This window comes from Oncorhynchus keta, chromosome 4, assembly GCF_023373465.1.
Source record: "Oncorhynchus keta strain PuntledgeMale-10-30-2019 chromosome 4, Oket_V2, whole genome shotgun sequence".
Classification (NCBI taxonomy): Eukaryota; Metazoa; Chordata; class Actinopteri; order Salmoniformes; family Salmonidae; genus Oncorhynchus; species Oncorhynchus keta.
Window position 1 is genome coordinate 69,776,526 of NC_068424.1, and position 27,779 is coordinate 69,804,304.

Here is a 27,779-nt window from a genome sequence, read left to right on the forward strand (position 1 = left end):
AGGTAGACAGCTTCAAGTTCCTCAGTGTCCAAATCACTAAAGACTTAAAATGATTAAAACACACACGCACAGTCGTGAAGAAGGAGCGGCAGTGCCTCTTCCCCCTCGGGAGATTGAAAAAGTCAGTCATGGGCCCGCAAATTTTGTTGTGATGGCGCCGGAGGGGAAGGCTGCCGTCTTATCGGCTCTTAACCAACCATTTTGTTAGTTTTTTCGCTTTGTTCGTAACTTGCTTTGTACATAATGTGGCTGCAACCATCTCTTTTGACTGAAAAGATCTTCTGGACATCAGGTCTGCGCTTTCTCTCCTCAAACTGGACGAAGAGTTCTTCTTCAATGAGTCAGACGGGAGGGATATAATACAGACACCCGACCAGGCCCAGATCCCCATTATTCGCTGGTGAAGGAAACTCAGATTTTGCAGAAAGAGATCAGGGTGCCTTGTGAGGATTATATGACAAGTGGCTAATCTGTCCATGCCTTCTGTCCTGCTAGCTAACGTTCAATCGCTGGAAAATAAATGGGATGAACCGAAAGCAAGTTTATCCTACCAACGGGACATTAAAAATTGTAATATCTTATGTTTATAATAATAATAATAATAATAATGTTTCACCGAGTTGTGGCTGAACGACAACATACAGCTGGCGGGTTATACACTCTATCGGCAAGACAGAACAGCAGCCTCTGCTAAGTCACTGGGCGGGGGCCTATGCATATATGTAAACAACAGCTGGTGCACGATATCTAAGGAAGTCTCAAGGTTTTGCTCACCTGAGGTAGAGTATCTCATGATAAACTGTAGACCACACTATCTACCTAGAGAGTTTTCATCTGTATTTTTCGTAGCTGTCTACATACTACCACAGACCGATTCTGGCACTAAAACCGCACTCATTGAGCTGTATACCGCAATAAGCAAACAGGAAAACGCTCATCCAGAGGCGGCGCTCCTAGTGTCTGGGAACTTTAATGCAGGGAAGCTTACATAATTTCTATCAGCATGTCAGGGGAAAAAAATTCTAGACCACCATTACTCCACACGCAGAAACGCGTACAAAGCTTTCCTTCGCCCTCCATTTGGCAAATCTGACCATAATTCTATCCTCCTGATTCCTGCTTACAAGCTAAAATTAAATCAGGAAGCACCAGTGACTCGGTCTATAAAATCGTGGTCAGATGAAGCAGATGCTGAACTACAGGACTGTTTGGTTCGCACAGACTGGAATATGTTCCGGGATTCCTCTGCCGATGTCATTGAGGAGTACACCACATCAGTCACTGTCTTTATCAACATTCGGGCATCATTCGCACTGAGCTAAATTTTAGAGCTGCCGCTTTCAAGGAGCTGGGCTAACTAAGAAATCCCGCTATGCTCTCCAACGGACCATCAAACAGGCAAAGCATCAATACAGGACTAAGATCGAATCGTACTACCTGGGCCTGCAAACTATCACAGACTACAAAGGGAAGTACACCCGAGAGCTGCCCAGTGACACGAGCCTACCAGATGAGCTAAATAACTTCTATGCTCGCTGCGAGGCAAGTAACACTGAAACATGCATGAGAGCATCAGCTATTCCTGGCGACTGTGTGATCACGCTCTCCGCAGCCGATGTAAGACCTTTAAACAGGCCAACATTCACAAGGCCGCAGAGCCAGACGGATTACCAGGACGTGTACTCCGAGCATGCGCTGACCAACTGGCAAGTGTCTTCAGTGACATTTTCAACCTCTCCCTGTCTGAGTCTGAAATACCAACATGTTTCAAGCAGACCACCATAGCCCCTGTTCCCAATAACACTAAGGTAATCTGTGTAAATGACTACCGACCCGCAGCACTCATGTCTGTAGCCATGAAATGCTTTGAAAGGCAGGTCATGGCTCACATTAACATCATTATCCCATGGCTCACATTAACATCATTATCCCAGAAACCCTAGACCCACTCCAATTTGCATACCGCACCAACAGATCCACAGGTGATGCAATCTCTATTGCACTCCACACTGCCGTTTCACACCTGGACAAAAGGAACACCTATGCTATTCATTGACTACAGCTCAGCGTTCAACACCAATAGTACCCTCAAAGCTCATCACTAAGCTAAGGACACTGGGACTAAACACCTCTCTGCACCTTGATCCCGGACTTCCTTATGGGCTGCCACCCAGGTGGTAAGAGTAGGTAACAACACATCCACTACGCTGATCCTCAACACAGGGGCCCCTCAGGGTTGCGTGCTCAGTCCCCTCCTGTACTCCATGTTCACTCATGACTGCACGGCCAGGCACGACTCCAACACCATCATTAATGGCCTAGTCTCCTTACCCCTATACATATCTACCTCCGTCACCCCAGTATCCCTGCACATGTAAATATGGTATTGGAACTGACTTATTAAATATTTCCTGTATATAGAATGCTTGCTTACTTACTTACTATTGTGTATTTCATATTTCTTATTGTTATTTCTCGTTTTTTTCTAGTAATACAGTGCTATTGTTTATTGCATTTTGGGGCTTTGAGTTTGCAAGAAAGGCATTTCATTGTACTTGTGCGTGTGACATTAAAACTTGAAACTTGATCAAATAGGCTGCATCATGGCTGAGTGAAGTTAAATCAGTTGCGATACACCCGATACAAAATTGTTACATTGACACTTTTTTCGCGGGAAACTGTATCCTTCGACAATTGCAACATTGTATCAATAGACCAACATTGCTATATTTTGATGGCCCATTCCATCAACATCATTCATTCAGTTACGGCTGCGCCTTCCAATGTAGTTCGTGTAGTGTATGGCAGAGACAGCAGAAGGGGTGGGGCGACATTCGAGTCTTTCCGTAATCTCGTACTGCAGGAATTTTTAATCCATCCCTGAGCTCGGTCATTGGTGACGGAGATCGTGGAGGCGGGGGCAATTGTTGAATGAAGGTTATTTTCTGTGTTTGCACAGAAAACCCCGGTTCGAGAGATTCACATATTCCAATGTAACATTAAATCCGTGAAAGAGGAGGAGCCGACACTCGTTTGTTTACAGATTAGGCTACACGATGTGGACAGCGGTGACTCTGCAGCGCGAGGACGAGATTGAGTTGAGGTTGGCGAGCAGCAGACGTTTTCACAGGTTGATTTAAATTTTTCACGGAGCAGGAAAGCAAAAGTGAAATATTTTCCGGCGTCATCATTTCCCCTGTAAATAGGCTTCGTGGACACCTGCTTTAAATCATGATAAATAAATAAAACGTGCCTGTCCTTTCACTATACAACCGATTTTATAGCAGCACTTCAGCACTTCGGATACTGAACTTGGTGCTGCGACTTGACTTTGCCTACAATTACTGGAAGAACAGAGCACAAAGAATCCTACTTTTTATTTTCTATAGACCAACCTTGTCAATCAATAGGCTACTGTCGCTGTCTGATGCATGAGCGATGCACCCAGAACACAACAGTAACATCTCCACTGGAGAGGATAAAATGGGGGTCAACGGGAAAGGAGAAAATCGGACCGAGGAGGAAGTATCGAGCGGCGAGCCGCCGACCGAAAACTGTGATGAGGCTACTGCTGACTCTGAAATTGAGCAGAACGGTGGTTCTCCCCAAGACCGAGAGAACCAGCAAGCACAGAAGAACCAGGGACAGGACCTGGGAGATAGCGAATGCAAGATTCCACATGAGGACAGTACTATCCAGCTCATCGAGGTTGGATGTCTCGATTGTAAACCCGGTGTGTCCCCGGATTCTCAGTCCCCGGCACCGATGCCAGGGCAGTGCCCCGGGTTCGTCCCACCCGACGGCGGGTTCGGCTGGTTAGTTGTTTTCGCTGCTACCTGGTGTAATGGATCCATCTTCGGGATACAGAACTCCTTCGGTATCCTCCACATGATGCTGGTGAAAGACCATGCAGACCCCAATGACAATACGTCGCAGTTTAAAGTAGGTGAGTCTGTCCTGTAACTGTTGCACCTGTTAATAAAGTTAGCCTACTGATGGTGACTTACTGTTGAAGGTAAGCGAGAAGGGTCAAATTAACCCAGAACTATACTGAATAAAAATATAAATGCAACAATTTCAGCTATTTTACTGAGTTACAGTTCCAATAAGGAAATCAGTCGGTTGAAATACATTTATTAGGCCCTAATCTTTGGATTTCGCATTACTGGGCCGGGGCGCAGCCAAGGGTGGGCCAGGGAGGGCATAGGCTCACCCACTTGGAAGCCAGGCCCACCCACTGGGGAGCCAGGCCCAGCTAATCAGAATGAGTTTTTCCACACTAAAGGGCTTTATTACAGACAAATACTCCTCAGTTTCATCAGCTGTCTGGTCTCAGATGATCCCGCTGGTGAAGAAGCCGAATGTGGAGGTCCTGTGCTGGTGTGGTTTCGGGGCTGGTTGGACATACTGCCAAATTCTCTGAAATTACTTTGGAGGCGGCTTATGGTAGAGAAATGAACATTTAAATTATCTGGCAACAGCTCTGGTGGACATTCCTGCCATCAGCATGCCAATTGCATGCTCCCTCAAAATTTGAGACATCTGTGGCACTGTGTTGTGTGACAACTGCACATTTTAGAGTGCCGTTTTATTGTCCCCAGCACAGCACAGCTTCTTGATATGCCACACCTGTCAGGTGGATGGATTATTTTAGCGAAGGAGAAATGCTCACTAACAGGGATGTAAACAAATTTGTGCTCAATTTGAGATACATTTTGTGCATATGGAACATTTCTTGAATATTTTATTTCAGCTCATGGAACATGGGGCCAACACTGTACATGTTGTGTTTATATTTTTGTTCAGTATAGAAGAATGCCCAGCATTGTCTCAAGAAGATATTAAAGTTAAACATGAATGACATTTTTGATTATTGATCAAATCCGTCTTTGCTCTTCAGATGTGTCAGAGAATTTAGGCTACTACTTCAGTCTCAGCATCATGTGTCTGAAGACTCTTCAGCCTACTTCAGTCTACTTCAGCCTACTTCAAGTTAATGTATAGACTATACCCAGGCCATATAGCACCAGAGTTGCCTTACATTAACTTTCTGGTCACGGCTCTAATTCGTTCATACTGCTGGATAACATGCGTCCTTATGTTCTCCGCTCATGTTGTTAATTTATTTTCCATGTGACAAAGGCACTAGTGTGTGCCACTATATTGTGGCCTCAATCTTCACCCCCAATCTGTTTAGGATTACTATCAGGCTTTTCTTTTATAACACACACACACACACACACACCGCTCTTTTGCCTCACTACATCAAGGCCGTCACAAAGCGTGTCAGAGTAGGAGTGCTGATCTAGGATCAGGTCCCATCCTGTTCATGTGATCTAATTTATTATGATATTTAAGGGAAAACTGAGGCTGTTCGTGTATACAGGCCCTGATGTAGGCCATTTACGTGCGGTTAGTTTGCACTACTATAAATGTTTCACAGTGGGTGAGGAGGGATGAGGGACAGGCATTGTGGTATAGGTGAGGCTATAGTCTGTCCACGGCTCAGTTATCATTGAGCTGCAGCTCAGTTAGTGTTTCAATGTTTAACAGCTTAGGTGCCACCACAGACACGCATCGTGAGACCTTGAGTTTAAAGGTCGACTGATTATGATTTTTCAACGCCGATACCGATTATTGGGGGACCAAAAAAGCCGATACCGATTAATCGGCCGATTTTATAAAATAAAAAATCATTTTAATTTTATTTGTAATAATGACAATTACAACAATACTGAATGAACACTTATTTTAACTTAATATAGTACATCAATAAAATAAATTTAGCCTCAAATAAATATTGAAACATGTTCAATTTGGTTTAAATAATGCAAAAACAAAGTGTTGGAGAAGAACGTAAAAGTGCAATATGTGCCATGTAAGAAAGCTAACGTTTCAGTTCCTTGCTCAGAACATCAGAACATATGAAAGCTGGTGGTTCCTTTTAACGTGAGTCTTCAATATTCCCAGGTAAGAAGTTTTAGGTTGTAGTTATTATAGGAATTATAGGACTATTTCCCTCTATACCATTTGTATTTCATTAACCTTTGACTATTGGATGTTCTTATAGGCACTTTACTATTGACAGTGTAACAGTATAGCTTCCGTCCCTCTCCTCGCTCGAACCAGGAACACAATGACAACAGCCACCCTCGAAGCAGCGTTACTCATGCAGAGCAAGGAAATCAACTACTCCAAGGCTCAGAGCGAGTGACGTTTGAAACGCTATTAGCGCGCGCTAACTAGCTAGCCATTTCACTTCGGTTACACCAGCCTAATCTCGGGAGTTGATAGGCTTGAAGTCATAAACAGTGCAATGCTTGACGCACAACGTAGAGCTGCTGGCAAAATGCACGAAAGTGCTGTTTGAATGAATGTTTATGCGCCTGCTTCTGCCTACCACCACTCAGTTAGATACTTGTATGCTTTTATGCTCAGTCAGATTATATGCAACGCAGGACACGCTAGATAATATCTAGTAATATCATCAACCATGTGTAGTTAACTAGTGATTATGATTGATTGTTTTTACAAGATAAGTTTAATGCTAGCTAGCAACTTACCTTGGCTTACTGCATTCGCGTAACAGGCAGTCTCCTTGTGGAGTGCAACGAGAGAGAGGCAGGTCGTTATAACGTTGGACCAGTTAACTGTAAGTTTGCAAGATTGGATCCCCCGAGCTGACAAGGTGAAAATCTGTCGTTCTGCCCCTGAACGAGGCAGTTAACCCACCGTTCCTAGGCCGTCATTGAAAATAAGAATGTGTTCTTAACTGACTTGCCTAGTTAAGTTAAGATTAAATAAAGGTGTAGTTAAAAAAAAATTATTGGGCCAAATCGGTGCCCAAAAATACAGATTTCCGATTGTTATGAAAACTTGAAATTGGCCCTAATTAATTGGCAATTCCGATTAATCGGTCGACCTCTACTTGAGTTGTCTCAACCACTTATACTGTTATGATTTAACGTTTGTGGCTTTAGGGTGGAACATGTTTGTGGCTTTAGGGTGGAACATGTTTGTGGCTTTAGGGTGAACCATGTTTGTGGCTTTAGGGTGGAACATGTTTGTGGCTTTAGGGTGGAACATGTTTGTGGCTTTAGGGTGGAACATGTTTGTGGCTTTAGGGTGAACCATGTTTGTGGCTTTAGGGTGGAACATGTTTGTGGCTTTAGGGTGGAACATGTTTGTGGCTTTAGGGTGAAACATGTTTGTGGCTTTAGGGTGGAACATGTTTGTGGCTTTAGGGTGGAACATGTTTGTGGCTTTAGGGTGGAACATGTTTGTGGCTTTAGGGTGGAACATGTTTGTGGCTTTAGGGTGAAACATGTTTGTGGCTTTAGGGTGAACCATGTTTGTGGCTTTAGGGTGAACCATGTTTGTGGCTTTAGGGTGGAACATGTTTGTGGCTTTAGGGTGAACCATGTTTGTGGCTTTAGGGTGGAACATGTTTGTGGCTTTAGGGTGGAACATGTTTGTGGCTTTAGGGTGGAACATGTTTGTGGCTTTAGGGTGGAACATGTTTGTGGCTTTAGGGTGGAACATGTTTGTGGCTTTAGGGTGGAACATGTTTGTGGCTTTAGGGTGGAACATGTTTGTGGCTTTAGGGTGAACCATGTTTGTGGCTTTAGGGTGAACCATGTTTGTGGCTTTAGGGTGAACCATGTTTGTGGCTTTAGGGTGAACCATGTTTGTGGCTTTAGGGTGGAACATGTTTGTGGCTTTAGGGTGGAACATGTTTGTGGCTTTAGGGTGGAACATGTTTGTGGCTTTAGGGTGGAACATGTTTGTGGCTTTAGGGTGGAACATGTTTGTGGCTTTAGGGTGGAACATGTTTGTGGCTTTAGGGTGGAACATGTTTGTGGCTTTAGGGTGGAACATGTTTGTGGCTTTAGGGTGGAACATGTTTGTGGCTTTAGGGTGGAACATGTTTGTGGCTTTAGGGTGGAACATGTTTGTGGCTTTAGGGTGGAACATGTTTGTGGCTTTAGGGTGGAACATGTTTGTGGCTTTAGGGTGGAACATGTTTGTGGCTTTAGGGTGGAACATGTTTGTGGCTTTAGGGTGGAACATGTTTGTGGCTTTAGGGTGGAACATGTTTGTGGCTAAAAATAAATTCAATTGTCTTTTCTCTAATGCTCTCTCAATTCTCAGAAAGGGTCTGACGATGGCCTAGGTTCATTTTTAGGACGAGATATGTTTACCTTTGTATACATTCTTGCTATGGAAGTGTACACGTTCTCTGGTTTTCAACTGAAACTTTTAGGCCATCATCCAGGGGAGAGGTCTTTCCTCCCTCCCAAAACAACGACCCGAGTTTAATTGGATGACGAGTGTCAAGACATCTCCCTCTCTTATTTTCCCTTCGTTAAGACTTTTTAAATGTTTGGGTCCAGTCAGTAACCTGATTTCTAATCTTGAAAAAGGCGTCCACTGTTCTCATATCAAAAGGAATTAGACTAGTGAGCTGTAGTCAGATCCCCCAGCTCCACTAGCTCGCCCTGGGAAAGAGTACGGTGCAGAAAGGGGCTTCTGAGGGGAGGACGGCTCATAATAATGTCTGGAACGGAGCACATGGAATGGCATCAAACACAAAGAAACCATGTGTTTGATGTTGTTGATACCATTCCACCTATTCTACTCCAGCCATTAACACATGCCCGTCCTCCCCAATTAAGGTGCCACCAACCTCCTGTGGGGCTTATTGACTGCCTGGCACAGAATCACATCTCTCAGCTGAGCCCACCCTGAGTGCAGTGCCCAGGCCAGTACCCACTCCAAATACTTCTCTAGAGTGAGACATGAAGGAGAATTTACATTGATGTGAACTCTGTGAAATCCGTGCCCATTGCCCTGTTAGATCCCAGGCCCAGTTAAAAAATATATATCTACACTAAGACACACTAGTTCTGCTCATAAGAGCTATGAGGAGGGAAATGAGGTACCAATCACTTCCCAGGGGTGCTTGTTTTGATCAATGAGTCCGGATCTCTACAAAACAGGCGTCATGTTTAGATTATTACTATGTAATTACACAGGTACAAATAATGGCCTGAGATTATCTGGGGGTATCAACAACAGTAGGTTAAGTGTGTAGAAGGATCCACATGTCATGATGGAAGAAATCCTTTCAACAAAACAATAGTTTCATGATCTGAACCAGGTGGGTGAGAGGGGAATCAACAAAGGAGTGCCTGAGGCGGCGAGTTATGGAGGTACCACGGTGAAGCGAAGGAAGGAAGGGAGTGAGGGAGGGACATGTAAGAAAAGAGAACGAGGGGTGGAAGGAGTGAGGGAAAATCCAGTTCCTTGAAGTTAACACCGTTTGCGTCCCAAATGCAGGTTGGCATTTATTGTCATGAATCTTGCCCTGGAGGCAGCTCTGAAGAGTGTTCACTAGCTGGCACAGCCACAAAGTCATAAAATCTGATTTTAAACCAAACCCTACCCACATAGCTAACCCTAACCTCATATTAAGACCAAAAAGCACATTTTTGGTTTAATTTTTACCATATATCACATTTTGAATTTGCAGCTGGACCATCTAGCAGAAATGGCTCATTTCTGTCTCCAGGGCAAGATTAATGCCAATTTATATCAATATGCATCCCAAATGGCACCATATTACCTTTGTGATACACTACTTTAGACCAGGACTAATAGGGCTCAAGTCAAATGTAGGGCACTGAATAGGGAATAGTGTTTCATTTGGGACGTACCCACTGTAAATCTGAGAGCGTTGTCTTGGTGAATGCAGAAGGGTGTAAACTTTGCTTTCACTTATCAAATCGCAAACTGACCAGTGATTAATTACCTGAAAGGGAGAAGGAAGGGTTAGGAGAGAAGGAAGGAAAGGGGAGTGAGGGGAGGAAAGAGATTGAGTGGGTGATGGACATACAGTATGGGGTATGTGATCCCAGGTCAGGGAGTTGCTAAAAGAGATACAGACTTGTGACTCACAAGGCTTGGAATGGCTATGGGTTCCAGTCAGGGATTTATTGAGGGGTTGTGTGTCCTGTTATTGTAGCTTTCTGGATTCTATAAGAACTGTTATGGCCATGCTCATAAGGGTTGTTTACTGTTAGCAAGTTATGTCTTTATTCAACCACCGGAAATGCATTTTTATGTTGGCTGTATTTGGGGAGTTGATGCCCTCGAGATGTCCTACGGCCTGAAACATGAATAGAGAGCAAACATGACAGTCTGGCGCCATTCATTTACAGAAAAACAAACAAGAATCCTCTTACTCCATCTGTCCGGACCTGCTGACTCAGCGCATTTTACTACATTTTATTTGCCATGAAAAAGAAATAGCTCATCTGACTTACAGACGGAGGGAAACGTTTAAAATGCCTCAGATATCTTGCGCATGTTGACCAAGATTTAAAAACTTAATGCTTAAAATATCGACACTAGTTTGTACATAATATTCCTGCGTACAGTACACTACAGCAGTGGTTCCCAACCAGGGGTACTAGGACCTTGGCCTACCCACAGGGGGTACTTGAAAAGACTCCTGAGTCCATAGGGTTAGTGGTAAAATGCACATGAGGGGGTACTTCAGGGGTACTCAGGGAGCTTCAGGGAGCAAAATTCAGTTGATGGTTCAGTAACCAAAAAAGGTTGTGAACCACTGCACTACAGTACAGTATTATGGTCAGTTAAATAGGAATAGAATACAGTTGTATCCAGTAGTGGAACTATCCCTAAAATTGGCAGTTGGTCCATAATTTCAAAACTATATCTATTCAACGGCCATCTGAATGCGGTCTCTCTCTAATCCTTCTAGGCCGTAGAAATATTCCACTCGAGGCCCCTTTTGAACCCGTTTGAAGGTTCTGTTTATGATTTTTTGTTCATTGGGACCTGACAAACATGTTCCACTTAAAGGAAATTCGATTTCAGATTTAATCTCCATTTTTCATGTATAGTTATCATTTGTTTCCATTATTGAACAAGATACTGTTATTACAGTACTGTTCGATAGACTAGCAGGACGCTAGGGGGTTTAGCTATACATCAAGCTGCCTCATGCTAGCAAAATAAAATAAAAAATAACAGGCCTTGAGGCCCATTCTGGCTCGGTCAAGACTACTCACTTTGTAAGACAATACATTATCATTACCATGCCTGATCATTTACCCATGAGTAATTAGCATGTTCCAATACATTACCCTCTCTGTAGTCTCTCTAGACTAGAGCAGCGACCAGCGACATTATAAATCCTAACTTGCAGCTTAAGGAATATGTAGTGTGTTTGGCTGTGGAATAGAATAGATCTCAATCGGATCAGGGCCCTTTGTCCAGTCCACTCCCTCCACATTTTAGACCCAATCAAATACTTGTTGTGTCTGTGCTTTAGGCCTCTTAATTGTGCACAGAAGCTGCAAGGTAGTTTCACTCCTCATAGTGTATTTAGGCCCATTGAATAACGTGTTTCTGTGTTCACTATACTGTAACTGTCCTTATACTCCAGGCCGAGGACTGATTTTTTTTGTGTTGAAGCTAAACTAAAATAACAGATTAGACCCATTGAGCAATTTGTTTAAAAAGCACACTTCAGTGTGCAGCTGTGCATATAGCCTACTCATGCACACAGAAAATAGTGTATACCCAGCAAACCAAAATTGGTTCTGTGAGCATTCCCAGAACATTCATTAGGTTGTCCAAAAAGTTATAAAACACAAAAGCGTCCAGTTGTGCTGAAGATTATACCATTTTTGTATACATTTTTTGTATAAATTTGTCTGATGTTGCAAGAATATTCCCAGAAAACATTCTGTTATTACATTACCTGGAAATCTAATAAGAACCTTAGGAGAGTATTCTGTGGTGGTTGTGCACAACATTTTAGTAAATGTGAGGAGAACATTTCAATGATATTTCATAAAAAAACAAAAATGTTTTTGGGATGTAATCCAGGGGTTAGAACCGGTTCAGGGAACAGAACTGGTTCCAGAAACAGAACTGAAAACTGGAAAATAACGTCAATTTTCAAGGAACAGAATTGGAACCGGGACCGAAAGTGATCCATACTGTTCCAAAACAGAACCATTATTTTAAAAGCATGGCAACAGGTTAATAACATAATTTTATATTCCAGGCATATTTTTCTAGTGCCACAAAATAACACAACAAAGCACCTCTGCAAAGCCCTCACTCCGTCATTCAGAAACGTATTCCAGTTTCTGCCTGCAAGCTGAAAATCTTTGCCTGTGTGTTTAGGCTCCTCCCCCTTCCAAAGATACAGTAGGCTACTGTACTGACGTTACAAGCTTGATTCAGAAAATGGGGGGAGAGATTTTTAATTAGCTAGAGAAGAATGGATAAACTTTTTCAATGCTAGTTAAGGGTACTATAGGCCTAGTGATCACGTTTCGCGTTGGATTTATTAACTACAAAAAGGTTTGACATATTTTTAATTCTCTGCCTGCTCTATCCACACTGATTGGTGAAGTAATTTATTGAGCTTAATGTAAAAAATAAAAATAACTTGATTTCAAAGGTTAGAAAAGGAACAGAAGTTAACAACAATATAAACATGTTTTTTTGTTTCCAACGGGCTCAGACCTTTCTTTAGCTGGTCAGAACAGTGGAATGGAATGTAAAAAATAGGGGTTCTGTTAAGAACAAACGATTGGAAAATACACTACATGACCAAAAGTATGTGGACACATGCTCATTGAACATCTCATTCCAAAATCATGGGCATTAATATGGAGTTGGTCCCCCTTTTGCTGCTATAACAGCCTCCACTCTTCTGGGATGGCTTTCCACTAGATGTTGGTTCATTGCTGCTGGGACTTGCTTCCATTGAGCCACGAGCATTAGTGAGGTTGGGCACTGATGGTGGGCGATTAGGCCTGGCTCGCAGTCGTTGTTTCAATTAATCCCAAAGGTGTTCGATGGGGTTGAGGTCAGGGCTCTGTGCAAGCCAGTCAAGTTCTGACACACCGATCTCTACAAACCTTTTCTATATGGACCTCATTTTGTGCATGTGGGCATTGTCATGCTGGAACAGGAATGAGCCTTCCCCAAACTGTTGCCACAGTTGGAAGCACAGAATCGTCTAGAATGACAATGTTTTTGATTTAGAGTTAAGATTTCCCTTCATTGGAACTAACGGACCGAGCTCGAACCATGAAAAACAGCAACAGACCATTATTCCTCCTCCACAAAACTTTACAGTTGGCACTATGCATTGGGGCAGGTAGCGTTCTCCTGGCATCTGCCAAATCCAGATTTAGTCTGTCGGACTGGCAGATGGTGAAGTGTGATTCACCACTCCAGAGAACGCTTTTACCACTGAGTCCAAGCTTTACACCACTCCAGCCGATGCTTGGCCTTGCGCATGGTGATCTTAGGCTTGTGTGTGGCTGCTCGGCCATGGAAACCCATTTCATAAAGCTCCCGACGAACAGTTCTTGTGCTGTCTTTGCTTCCAGAGGCAGTTTGGATCTCGGTAGTGAGTGTTGCAACTGAGGACAGATTTTTACGTGCTACGCGCTTCAGCACTCGGCAGTCCTGTTCTGTGAGCTTGTGTGGCCTACCACTTTGCGGCTGAGCTGTTTTTGCTCCTAGCTGTTTCTACTTCACAATAAAAGCACATACAGTTGACCGGGTCAGCTCTAGTGGGGCAGAAATTTGATGAACTGACTTGTTGGAAAGGTGGCATCCTATGACGGTGCCACGCTGAAAGCCACGGAACACTTCAGTAAGGCCATTCTACTGACAATGTTTGTCTATGGAGATTGCGTGGCTGTGTGCTTGATTTTATACACCTGTCAGCAACGGGTGTGGCTGAAAGCCGAATCCACTAAATTGAAGGGGTGTCCACATGCTTTTGATGATGTAGTGTAATTTTGGTTCCAACTCTTGATGTTATCATCCAAATGTTGGATAAAACCCTAACTATAACTTATTGGGAATGTTAGCTAATGTCCTGGGAATGTTCCCAGTTTGCTGGGACCAGTTAATTCCTTGAGCAGAAGCTGCAAGGTAGCTTACGTCCTCACATTGCATTAAGGCCAATTGAACAACACATTGAACAACCTGTTTACACTATACTGCAACTGTGCTAAGCCTAGTAGGACTGCATTTTCAGCGAGGGGGAGAGAACAGTGTTGCACGAAGGATAAGAAGAAAGTGGACTCTTTGTTTTTCAGTTTAGCCGAGCAGCAATACTCTGATCATTTAAATTCAACAATTGCGAATGGTATTATTTACATCACAGTTGTAATAATGAATATGATATCATGAGATGTTCATTATTTAGTAGTTAGTTATAGGATTCTAATAGAATAACAATGTATTGCTGTTTTGCTGCTCCACTTTCATTCCTTTCATCATTGTTTTCTCTTGTCTTTTGTGAGTGTGTTCAGATACCCATGATGCATACCAAAAGTAGTGCACTAAATGGGGAATACAGTGTCATTTGGAGCACATGCGCTGTGATTCTCGTAAACAATGTTGTCATCACTGACTTATCTCACACAATTAGTGTCTTCCGTGGGGTCACTGTCTCTTTAAATAGCTAACAGCATCCCCCCTGGCATCTGAGGAACAATCATGCAGTCAGGGGCCTGAGAGGAGGGAAGAGAGAGAGAAGGAGAGAAAGAGAGCCTGTCACTATGCGTCTGTCACTGCTACTGGATCATGCAACTAGAAAGTGTTTCTCTCTCCCTCTGTGTGTTTCACTCTCCCTCTGTGTGTTTCTCTCTCCCTCTGTGTGTTTCTCTCTCCCTCTGTGTGTTTCTCTCTCCCTCTGTGTGTTTCTCTCTCCCTCTGTGTGTTTCTCTCTCCATTTGTGTGTTTCTCTCTCCCTCTGTGTGTTTCTCTCTCCCTCTGTGTGTTTCTCTCTCCCTCTGTGTGTTTCACTCTCCCTCTGTGTGTTTCACTCTCCCTCTGTGTGTTTCACTCTCCCTCTGTGTGTTTCACTCTCCCTCTGTGTGTTTCTCTCTCCCTCTGTGTGTTTCTCTCTCCCTCTGTGTGTTTCTCTCTCCCTCTGTGTGTTTCTCTCTCCTCTGTGTGTTTCTCTCTCCTCTGTGTGTTTCTCTCTCCCTCTGTGTGTTTCTCTCTCCCTCTGTGTGTTTCTCTCTCCCTCTGTGTGTTTCTCTCTCCCTCTGTGTGTTTCTCTCTCCCTCTGTGTGTTTCTCTCTCCCTCTGTGTGTTTCTCTCTCCCTCTGTGTGTTTCTCTCTCCTCTGTGTGTTTCTCTCTCCTCTGTGTGTTTCTCTCTCCCTCTGTGTGTTTCTCTCTCCCTCTGTGTGTTTCTCTCTCCCTCTGTGTGTTTCTCTCTCCCTCTGTGTGTTTCTCTCTCCCTCTGTGTGTTTCTCTCTCCTGTGTGTTTCTCTCTCCCTCTGTGCGTTTCTCTCTCCCTCTGTGCGTTTCTCTCTCCCTGTGTGTTTCTCTCTCCCTCTGTGTGTTTCTCTCCCCCTCTGTGTGTTTCTCTCCCCCTCTGTGTGTTTCTCTCTCCCTCTGTGTGTTTCTCTCTCCCTCTGTGTGTTTCTCTCTCCTTCTGTGTGTTTCTCTCTCCCTCTGTGTGTTTCTCTCTCCCTCTGTGTGTTTCTCTCTCCCTCTGTGTGTTTCTCTCTCCCTCTGTGTGTTTCTCTCCCCCTCTGTGTGTTTCTCTCCCCCTCTGTGTGTTTCTCTCTCCCTCTGTGTGTTTCCTCTCCCCCTCTCTCCCTCTGTGTGTTTCCTCTCCCCCTCTCTCCCTCTCTTTTTCGTTCTTGTTTTGAAGCGTTCATACCTAATTCTTTATGAGTGCACTCTGGCTGTTTTATTATTAAGACCCTGAGCTGCTGTGAGAGAGGGAGAGAAGTGGGGGATGAGTGGAGGGAGGGGGTGATGAGATGGAGGGGTGGAAGGTGGGCGAGTGAAGATGTTGAGAAGATTATAGGGCTCAGGGGCTGGATGGAATGAAGGTCTGTGGAGTTGGTCAAGCAACAAGGGTTTCTACTATATGCTTTCTGTGCCTGACTCTGAAATGGCACCCTATTCCCTTGGCACCCTATTCCCAGGGCCTTGGTCAAAAGTAGTACACTATATAGTGATTAGGGTGCATCTTCAGATGCAGTCTGTCTTTATTCCTCCACTGGTCCGTTCTGCATGGTTGGCTTCCTTTTGGCTGATGTGAGTTACAGTTAGCCCTTTGTCTTAAAACAAACTCTAACTAACTGGAAGTTTTATTGTAAAACAGCATGTTGTATGGAAAACATGTTGGATGAATAACAGTCTCTTTCTTCTCATGTTCTATCATCAGTAACCCCAGAGAGGTCTAAACCTTATATTTTTTATCAACTGTACATTCTCCAAGTCTCCTACATTGTAAAAAGTTAACTGATCTATATTTTACTTTAACCTGGGTCGCGGTCTAGTGTCACCTGTCATATCGACAAATATCCAGCTGTCATGTTTGCTTACTGCTTTGGCCGGGGAAGAAGAAACATTGAATGGCTGCCAAGGGCAATATGTAGTCTGCTCAGATTTCACATCATCTCTGACTGTCCGTTCTAATGTGTAACCAGTGGGCATGTTCAGTGACCCAGGACACGTCCCAAATAGCACCCTATGCCTTATATGGTGGACTACTTCTGACCAGAGTCCAATGGGCCCTGGTTAATAGTAGTGTACTATATAGGGAATAGGGTGCCTTTTGGGATGCAGTCCCTTTCTGTTGGACCCTGAACAGACTGGAGATATTAAATCTACCTTTGGCCCTTAAGACCCAGGGATGGTTTGCCCTGGAGGGTAAAGCATGTCTCTGCACAGTAGTTTGACCACATTAACCCCACTGGGCACAGTAGCACCGTATGTTATTATCATTGACCAATTGTTCTTTTCTAAGTGAAATAAGGAGGGTGGTGTACAATATGTTTGTATTCAGGTCAGGTTAACCCTACTGGGTACAGTAGTACAGCATGGACCTGGATCTCTATCCATGGCTGAGTTTGCTGTCTTAGCTAATAATAATAATGGATTTGATTTTATGTAGTGCTTTTCATTACAAACAGAATCTCAAAGTTGCTTTAAAAAACATGGTTATTATTAGAGCTGGGATGATAAACCGAAAATGATCGACACCGATCACTTATTGCAGGCATTTTGCTGATATTGTTCATTAAGATAAGTAGCCTATACAAGAGAAATATCTAGTTTCAATTGAAATAAGTTTGCTAATATGGGGGATTGTCAGTGGTGGAAAAAGTAACCAATTGTCATACTTGAGTAAAAGTAAAGATACGGTAATAAAAAATGACTCAAGCAAAAGTCACCCAGTAAAATACTACTTGAGTAAAAGTCAAAAGGTATTTCATTTGAAATATACTCAAGTATCAAAAGTAAATGTAATTACTCAAATATACTTAGGTATCAAAAGAAAGTATAAATCATAAAAAAATCCTTATAATATAAAGCAAACCAGACGGCAGCATTTTCTTGTTTATTTATTTATTTACTGATAGCCAAGGGCACACACCAACACTCAGATATGATTTACAAATGAAGCATGTTATTTTCTTAAGGAATGTAGTGGAAGTAAAATTTGTACAAAATATAAATAGTAAAGTAAACTACAGATACACAAACTACTTAAGTAATATTTTAAAGTAATTTTACAAAAGTACTTTACACCACTGGTGATTTTTAATAGGACAATTGATGGCCACAACAATTTAATATAATTGTATTAAACAGGTTACATAAGGTGGGTACAGCATGTTATTTTATATTATCCCAGATCAGTGGTTATTAAACAGGTTACATAAGGTGGGTACAGCATGTTATTTTATATTATCCCAGATCAGTGGTTATTAAACAGGTTACATAAGGTGGGTACAGCATGTTATTTTATATTATCCCAGATCAGTGGTTATTAAACAGGTTACATAAGGTGGGTACAGCATGTTATTTTATATTATCCCAGATCAGTGGTTATTAAACAGGTTACAGAAGGTGGGTACAGCTTGTTATTTTATATTATCCCAGATCAGTGGTTATTAAACAGGTTACATAAGGTGGGTACATATATTATCCCAGATCAGTGGTTATTAAACAGGTTACATAAGGTGGGTACAGCATGTTATTTTATATTATCCCAGATCAGTGGTTATTAAACAGGTTACAGAAGGTGGGTACAGCTTGTTATTTTATATTATCCCAGATCAGTGGTTATTAAACAGGTTACATAAGGTGGGTACAGCATGTTATTTTATATTATCCCAGATCAGTGGTTATTAAACAGGTTACATAAGGTGGGTACAGCATGTTATTTTATATTATCCCAGATCAGTGGTTATTAAACAGGTTACATAAGGTGGGTACAGCTTGTTATTTTATATTATCCCAGATCAGTGGTTATTAAACAGGTTCCATAAGGTGTGTACAGCATGTTTCTACATGCAGATAAGTCATATTGAGAAGCCTACTGCGTGTTTTATACAGGTCAACTAAGGATTCTGCATGTTTCTATGCAGTGCAGGTTAACCCTACTGTGCACAAATGTACAGCATGATATTATTATAGATCAATGGTTATTCTATAGGTTATATAATGAGGGTACAGCATGATATTATTATAGATCAATGGATATTCTATAGGTTATATAATGAGGGTACAGCATGATATTATTATAGATCAATGGTTATTCTATAGGTTATATAATGAGGGTACAGCTTGATATTATTATAGATCAATGGATATTCTATAGGTTATATAATGAGGGTACAGCATGATATTATTATAGATCAATGGTTATTCTATAGGTTATATAATGAGGGTACAGCTTGATATTATTATAGATCAATGGATATTCTATAGGTTATATAATGAGGGTACAGCTTGATATTATTATAGATCAATGGTTATTCTATAGGTTATATAATGAGGGTACAGCTTGATATTATTATAGATCAATGAATATTCTATAGGTTATATAATGAGGGTACAGCTTGATATTATTATAGATCAATGGTTATTCTATAGGTTATATAATGAGGGTACAGCATGATATTATTATAGATCAATGGTTATTCTATAGGTTATATAATGAGGGTACAACATTTTTCTACATGCAGATGAGCCTTATTGAGAAGCCTACTGCAGGTTTTCTACAGGATATCAGTTACAGCATGTGTATAAATAGGTGAACCTTACTGTTTTCTACAGGATATCAGTTACAGCATGTGTATAAATAGGTGAACCTTACTGTTTTCTACAAGATATCAGTTACAGCATGTGTATAAATAGGTGAACCTTACTGTTTTCTACAAGATATCAGTTACAGCATGTGTATAAATAGGTGAACTTTACTGTTTTCTACAAGATATCAGTTACAGCATGTGTATAAATAGGTGAACCTTACTGTTTTCTACAGGATATCAGTTACAGCATGTGTATAAATAGGTGAACCTTACTGTTTTCTACAGGATATCAGTTACAGCATGATAAATCAGTTTTCTACAGGATATCAGTTACAGCATGTGTATAAATAGGTGAACCTTACTGTTTTCTACAGGATATCAGTTACAGCATGTGTATAAATAGGTGAACCTTACTGTTTTCTACAGGATATCAGTTACAGCATGTGTATAAATAGGTGAACCTTACTGTTTTCTACAGGATATCAGTTACAGCATGTGTATAAATAGGTGAACCTTACTGTTTTCTACAGGATATCAGTTACAGCATGTGTATAAATAGGTGAACCTTACTGTTTTCTACAGGATATCAGTTACAGCATGTGTATAAATAGGTGAACCTTACTGTTTTCTACAGGATATCAGTTACAGCATGTGTATAAATAGGTGAACCTTACTGTTTTCTACAGGATATCAGTTACAGCATGTGTATAAATAGGTGAACCGTACTGTTTTCTACAGGATATCAGTTACAGCATGTGTATAAATAGGTGAACCTTACTGTTTTCTACAGGATATCAGTTACAGCATGTGTATAAATAGGTGAACCGTACTGTTTTCTACAGGATATCAGTTACAGCATGTGTATAAATAGGTGAACCTTACTGTTTTCTACAGGATATCAGTTACAGCATGTGTATAAATAGGTGAACCTTACTGTTTTCTACAGGATATCAGTTACAGCATGTGTATAAATAGGTGAACCTTACTGTTTTCTACAAGATATCAGTTACAGCATGTGTATAAATAGGTGAACCTTACTGTTTTCTACAGGATATCAGTTACAGCATGTGTATAAATAGGTGAACCTTACTGTTTTCTACAAGATATCAGTTACAGCATGTGTATAAATAGGTGAACCTTACTGCTGTGGTTATGAGCACCATTTCGAAATGAACCGGTCAGCACGATCTAACGTGTTCTTCTGCAGGACACACACGTGGGCTTCTGGAGGTTGTCAACAGGTTCCTTGTGAAAGTTTGAGGTTGTACACAGGTTGTAAATATGTTGCGGACAGGGCATAGACAGGTAACAGACATGTTGTACTTTAGATAGACTGTCCAGGAATCACAGACCTTCAGAAAGTATTCAGACCCCTTGACCTTTCCCACATTTTGTTATGTTACAGCCTTATTCTAAAATAGATTAGATGTGTTTTCCCCTCATCAATCTACACACAATACCCCATAATCACAAAGCAAAAAACATGTTTTATTAATTTTTGAAAATGCATATAAAAAACTGTATTCAGACCCAAAGAGTACTTTGTTGAAGAACCTTGGCAGGGATTACAGCATTGAGTCTTCTTGAGCCTTCTTGGGTATGACGCTACAAGCTGGGGAGTTTCTCCCATTCTTCTCTGCAGATCCTCTCAAGCTCTGTCAGGATGGATGGGGAGCATTGCTGCACAGCTATTTTCAGGTCTCTCCAGAGATGTTCGATCAGATTCTGGCTCAGCCACTCAAGGACATTCAGAGACTTGTCCCGGAGCCTTCTCCTGCATTGTCTTGGCTGTGTGCTTAGGGTTGTTGTCCTGTTGGAAGCTGAACCTTCACCCCAATCTGAGGTCCTGAGCCCTCTGGAGCAGGTTTCATTAAGGATCTCTCTGTACTTTGCTCTGTTAATCTTTCACTTGATCCTGACTAGTCTCCCAGTCCCTGCTGCTGAAAAACATCTCCACAGCATGATGCTACCACCACCATAAAAAATGTTATTTCACCTTTATTTAGCCAGGAAGGCCAGCTGAAAACAAGTTCTCCTTTACAACTGCGACCTGGCCAAGATAAAGCAAAGCAGTGCGAAAAAAAACAACAACACAGAGTTACACATGGGATAAACAAAAGTACAGTCAATAACACAATAGAAAAATCTATATATAGTGTGTTCAAATGGAGTAAGGAGTAAATAAAAACAATATGAGGATGAGGTAGGTAGTTGGATGGGCTATTTACAGATGGGCTGTGTACAGCTGCAGCGATCGGTAAACTTCTCAGATTGCTGATGCTTAAAGTTACCGAAGCAGATGTAAGTCTCCAACTTCAGCGATTTTTGCAATTCGTTCCAGTCATTGGCAGCAAAGAACTGTAAGGAAAGGCGGCCAAATGAAGTGTTCACTTTGGGGATGACCAGTGAGATATACCTGCTGGAGCACATGCTACGGGTGGATGTTATTATGGTGACCAGTGAGCTGAGATAAGGCGGAGCTTTACCTAGCATAGACTTCTAGATGACCTGGAGCCAGTGAGGGCCAGCCGACGAGGGCCAGCCGACGAGAACATACAGGTCGCAGTGGTGGGTAGTATATGGGGCTTTGGTGACAAAACGGATGGCACTGTGATAGACTGCATCCAGTTTGCTGAGTAGAGTGTTGGAGGCTATTTTGTAGATGACATCGCCGAAGTCTAGGATTGGTTGGATAGTCAGTTTTACGAGGGCATGTTTGGCAGCATGAGTGAAGGAGGCTTTGTTGCGAAATAGGAAGCCAATTCTAGATTTAATTTTGGATTGGAGATGCTTAATATGAGTCTGGAAGGAGAGTTTACAGTCTAACCAGACACCTAGGTATTTATAGTTGTCCACATATTCTAAGTCAGAACCGTCTAGAGTAGTGATGCTAGACGAGCGGGCAGGTGCGGGCAGCGATCGGTTGAAGAGCATGCATTTAGTTTTACTCACATTTAAGAGCAGTTGGAGGCCACGGAAGGAGTGTTGTATGGCATTGAATCTCGTTTGGAGGTCCAAAGAAGGGCCAGATGTATACAGAATGGTGTCGTCTGCATAGAGGTGGATCAAGGAATAACCATCAGCAAGAGCGACATCATTGATGTATACAGAGAAAAGAGTCGGCCCGAGGATTTGAATCCTGTGGCACCCCCATCGCGACTGCCAGAGGTCCGGACAAGAGGCTCTCAGATTTGACACACTGAACTCTATCTGAGAAGTAGTTGGTGAACCAGGCGAGGCAGTCATTTGAGAAACCAAGGCTGTTGAGTCTGCCGATAAGAATGCGGGGATTGACAGAGTCGAAAGCCTTGGCAAGGTTGATGAAGACGGCTGCACGGTACTGTCTTTTATCGATGGTGGTTATGATATCTTTTAGTACCATGAGCGTGGCTGAGGTCCACCCATGACCAGCTCGGAAGCCGGATTGTACAGCGGAGAAGGTACTTTGGGATTCAAAATGGTCAGTGATCTGTTTATTAACTTGGCTTTCAAAGACTTTAGAAAGGCAGGGCAGAATGGATTTAGATCTGTAAAAGTTTGGGTATAGTGTGTCACCCCTTTGAAGAGGGGGATGACCACGGCAGCTTTCCAATCTTTAGAAATAATTGGAAAAAGTCAAGAGGTCTGAATACTTTCCGAACGCACCTTTTGAGCGTGTCAATATTGAAAATAACCATGTATTCATGTGTGGATTATATTAACCATTTTCTCTGTCCCCATCCCCTCTCCACCTGCCCTCCTCTTTTTCTTACCTGTCCCATCTCACACAACCTTCAATCTCCCTCCCTTCTTCCCTCCCTCCCTGCCACCCTACCTCCACCCCTACCTCTTCCTGACCTGTCTCTACCTCCCTCCCCCTCTCCTACCTCCCTCCAGCCTGGGTGGGGGCCCTGGCGATGGGCATGATCTTCTTCTGTTCCCCGGTGGTCTCCATGTTCACCGATCACTTCGGCTGCAGGAAGACAGCTGTGGGCGGGGCCACCGTGGCCTTCATCGGACTCCTCAGCACTGCCTTCGCAAAGTAAGACAACCTTCTGTTCTATAGAGCCCTTCTGGAACCCTCCAAACTTTCTAGAATCATTAGAACACTCCACACCTTCTATAACTATTACAGTGCCTTGCGAAAGTATTCGGCCCCCTTGAACTTTGCGACCTTTTGCCACATTTCAGGCTTCAAACATAAAGATATAAAACTGTATTTTTTTGTGAAGAATCAACAACAAGTGGGACACAATCATGAAGTGGAATGACATTTATTGGATATTTCAAACTTTTTTAACAAATCAAAAACTGAAAAATTGGGCGTGCAAAATTATTCAGCCCCTTTACTTTCAGTGCAGCAAACTCTCTCCAGAAGTTCAGTGAGGATCTCTGAATGATCCAATGTTGACCTAAATGACTAATGATAATAAATACAATCCACCTGTGTGTAATCAAGTCTCCGTATAAATGCACCTGCACTGTGATAGTCTCAGAGGTCCGTTAAAAGCGCAGAGAGCATCATGAAGAACAAGGAACACACCAGGCAGGTCCGAGATACTGTTGTGAAGAAGTTTAAAGCCGGATTTGGATATAAAAATATTTCCCAAGCTTTAAATGTCCCAAGGAGCACTGTGCAAGCGATAATATTGAAATGGAAGGAGTATCAGACCACTGCAAATCTACCAAGACCTGGCCGTCCCTCTAAACTTTCAGCTCATACAAGGAGAAGACTGATCAGAGATGCAGCCAAGAGGCCCATGATCACTCTGGATGAACTGCAGAGATCTACAGCTGAAGTGGGAGACTCTGTCCATAGGACAACAATCAGCCGTATATTGCACAAATCTGGCCTTTATGGAAGAGTGGTTTAAAGTTTGCCACAAGCCACCTGGGATACACACCAAACATGTGGAAGAAGGTGCTCTGGTCAGATGAAACCAAAATTGAACTTTTTGGCAACAATGCAAAACGTTATGTTTGGCGTAAAAGCAATGCAGCTCATCACCCTGAACACACCATCCCCACTGTCAAACATGGTGGTGGCAGCATCATGGTTTGGGCCTGCTTTTCTTCAGCAGGGACAGGGAAGATGGTTAAAATTGATGGGAAGATGGATGGAGCCAAATACAGGACCATTCTGGAAGAAAACCTGATGGAGTCTGCAAAAGACCTGAGACTGGGACGGAGATTTGTCTTCCAACAAGACAATGATCCAAAACATAAAGCAAAATCTACAATGGAATGGTTCAAAAATAAACATATCCAGGTGTTAGAATGGCCAAGTCAAAGTCCAGACCTGAATCCAATCGAGAATCTGTGGAAAGAACTGAAAACTGCTGTTCACAAATGCTCTCCATCCAACCTCACTGAGCTCGAGCTGTTTTGCAAGGAGGAATGGGAAAACATTCAATCTCTCGATGTGCAAAACTGATAGAGACATACCCCAAGCGACTTACAGCTGTAATCGCAGCAAAAGGTGGCGCTACAAAGTATTAACTTAAGTTCAATTTTCCAGTTTTTGATTTGTTAAAAAAGTTAGAAATATCCAATAAATGTTGTTCCACTTCATGATTGTGTCCCACTTGTTGTTGGTTCTTCACAAAAAAATACAGTTTTATATCTTTGTTTGAAGCCTGAAATGTGGCAAAAGGTCGCAAAGTTCAAGGGGGCCGAATACTTTCGCAAGGCACTGTATAACCCATCTCCTCTAGAGCCCTTCTAGAACCCTTCAATCTTTAGAACTCTCCTTGAATGTTTTGCCAATCCTTTTGCCTCTCATATCATTTACACGTCCTGCCCTCAGTGACCTGAGAATGACACATTCATGCTAAGGTGTCACAGGCTCTGTTCCATATTGACACTAACTTACTGCTTATAAGAAAGTGATTTATTTTATATATATTCTAGGTGCTATGTTATGCTGGTGTGGGTAGTGTGGAACATCGCACAGTACTGAGAATGCTACCTCTTCACCCATTATAATTAAAACTAGTTTTGCATTGTTTACTTACAGTTCAAGTAGGAAGTTTACATACACTTAGGTTGGAGTCATTAAAACTCGTTGTTCAACCACTCCACAAATGTATTGTTGACAAACTATAGTTTTGACAAGTCGGTTAGGACATCTACTTTGTGCATGACACAAGTCATTTTTCCAACAATTGTTTACAGACAGATTATTTAACTTATAATTCACTGTATCACAATTCCAGTGGGTCAGAAGTTTACATACACTAAGTTGCCTGTGCCTTTAAACAGCTTGGAAAATTACAGAAAATGATGTCATGGCTTTAGAACTTCTGATAGGCTAATTGACATCATTTGAGTCAATTGAAGGTGTACCTGTGGATGGATTTCAAGGCCTACCTTCAAATGCAGTGCCTCTTTGCTTGACATCATGGGAAAATCAAAAGAAATCAGCCAAGACCTCAGAAAACAAATTGTAGACCTCCACAAGTCTGGTTCATCCTTGGGAGCAATTTCCAAATGCCTGAAGGTACCACGTCCATCTGTACAAACAATAGTGCACAAGTATAAACACCATGGGACCACACAGCCGTCATACCGCTCAGGAAGGTGACGAGTTCTGTCTCCTTGAGATAATCGTACTTTGGTGCGAAAAGTGCAAATAATTCCCAGAACAACAGCGAAGGACCTTGTGAAGATGCTGGAGGAAACGGGTACAAAAGTATCTATATCCACAGTAAAAAAGCCAGACTACGCTTTGGAACTGCACATGGGGACAAATATCATACTTTTTGGAGAAATGTCCTCTGGTCTGATGAAACAAAAATAGAACTGTTTTGCCATAATGACCATTGTTATGTTTGGAGGATAAAGGGGGATGTTTGCAAGCCGAAGAACACCATCCCAACTGTGAAGCACAGGGGTGGCAGCATCATGTTGTGGTGGTGCTTTGCTGCAGGAGGGACTGGTGCACTTCACAAAATAGATGGCTTCATGAGGCAGGAAAACTATGTGGATATATTGAAGCAACATTTCAAGATTTGAGTCAGGAAGTTAAAGCTTGGTCAGGTGTTGGGTGGATGGACAATGGGCAATGATGGACATTCTTCCAAAGTTGTGGCAAAATGGCTTAAGAACAACAAAGTCAAGGTATTGGAGTGGCCATCACAAAGCCCTGACCTCAATCATATAAAAAATTTGTGTGCAAAACTGAAAAAGCTTGTGCGAGCAAGGAGGCCTACAAACCTGACTCAGTTACACCAGCTTTGTCAGGAGGAATGGGACAAAATTCACCCATCTTATTGTGGGAAGCTTTTGGAAGGCTACCTGAAATGTTTGACCCAAGTTAAACAATTTTAAAGGCAATGCTACCAAATACTAATTGAGTGCATGTAAACTTCTGACCCACTGGGAATGTGATGAAAGAAATTAAAGCTGAAATAAATCATTCTCTCTACTATTTTTCTGACATTTCACATTCTCAAAATAAAGTGGTGATCCTAACTGACCTAAGGCAGGGAATTGTTACTAGGAATAAATGTCAGGAATTGGGAAAACCTGAGTTCAAATGTATTTGGCTAAGGTGTATGTAAACTTCCGACTTCAACTGTACCTCTACCCCTGCCCGCCCAGGTCCCTCAGCCTGCGGTATTTCACCTATGGGATCCTGTTTGGATGTGGCTCGTCCTTTGCCTTCCAGCCCTCCCTGGTGATCCTGGGCCACTACTTCCGGCGGCGGCTTGGCCTGGCCAACGGCGTGGTGACGGCTGGCAGCAGCCTGTTCTCCATGGGCCTCCCAGTGCTGCTCACCAAGGTGGCGGAGCCGCTGGGCCTCAGAAGAACCTTCCAGATCCTCAGCCTCTTCATGCTGGTACTGTTGTGATGTGATCATCCATTACACTGCCTTTTTTTTAAATGATGTAACTCGTTGAAGTAAAGGTTAAATTCGACTTTGAAGTGTTCATTTTCAATCTCATCAACAAAACAGGTCCAGGCCCTGCTGGCCCTGACCTTCAGACCCCTGCTGCCCCAGAGAGCTCCAATGGGACCACCAGGACCAGGGGGCCCTGTCGGGTCAACGCCTCAGCAAGGTGCCACTGCCCGGGACAGCCGCTGGAGCAGGGCGCTGATCCAGGTCAGGAAGGCCTTTAACCTGAAGGTGTTCCACATCGTCACCTACCGGGTGTGGGCGTTCGGGGTTGCTACGGCCGTGCTGGGTTACTTTGTGCCCTACATCCACTTGGTAAGGGCTCAGGGACCATCAATATAATTTCTTGAAGATTTTACCATGTTCTTTACCATGTTCCCATCTCATTGTGTTGTATTTAGGGCACCATTTTCAGAGACACCTGTGCTGTGAGTGAAATTATAATGATAGAATTATAATAATCTGCAGCACAATTTATGATGTGTATCCTTTCCATTTAGAATGTTGCTGTTTTTGCGAGGGGAAATAATGTCGCCCTTACTGATTTTAGTGTCACGTTGATTGCCATGTTACTCTATGTTGGAAAACTAAACTTTCCAACCAAAAGTTCAAGTCAACTTCAGAGGAAATCTGTAATATTGTTGTGTGTGTTAGGTTACATTGTGTGTTGGGTTAGGTTGTCATATTGTGTCAGACAAACCCACTTATCTAAAATAAGTAGCTAGTGACATTGTTGCATGGTGATATAAGGACTATCAAGGAGACACCT

The 27,779-nt window shown here is 42.5% G+C and overlaps 1 protein-coding gene across 1 annotated transcript in view; it reads left to right on the plus strand.

Moving 5' to 3' along the window:
- The first annotated feature begins 2,926 nt into the window (after positions 1–2,926).
- Positions 2,927–27,779, plus strand: part of LOC118373415 (monocarboxylate transporter 8-like) — a 32,527-nt gene continuing 7,674 nt past the window's right edge. Inside the window, exons 1-4 of the mRNA XM_035759535.2 lie at positions 2,927–3,946; positions 23,011–23,155; positions 26,716–26,953; positions 27,071–27,325. Coding sequence (XP_035615428.1) covers positions 3,439–3,946; positions 23,011–23,155; positions 26,716–26,953; positions 27,071–27,325 — 1,146 coding nt within the window. The 5' untranslated portion in view covers positions 2,927–3,438. The remainder of the gene's footprint in view (positions 3,947–23,010; positions 23,156–26,715; positions 26,954–27,070; positions 27,326–27,779) is intronic.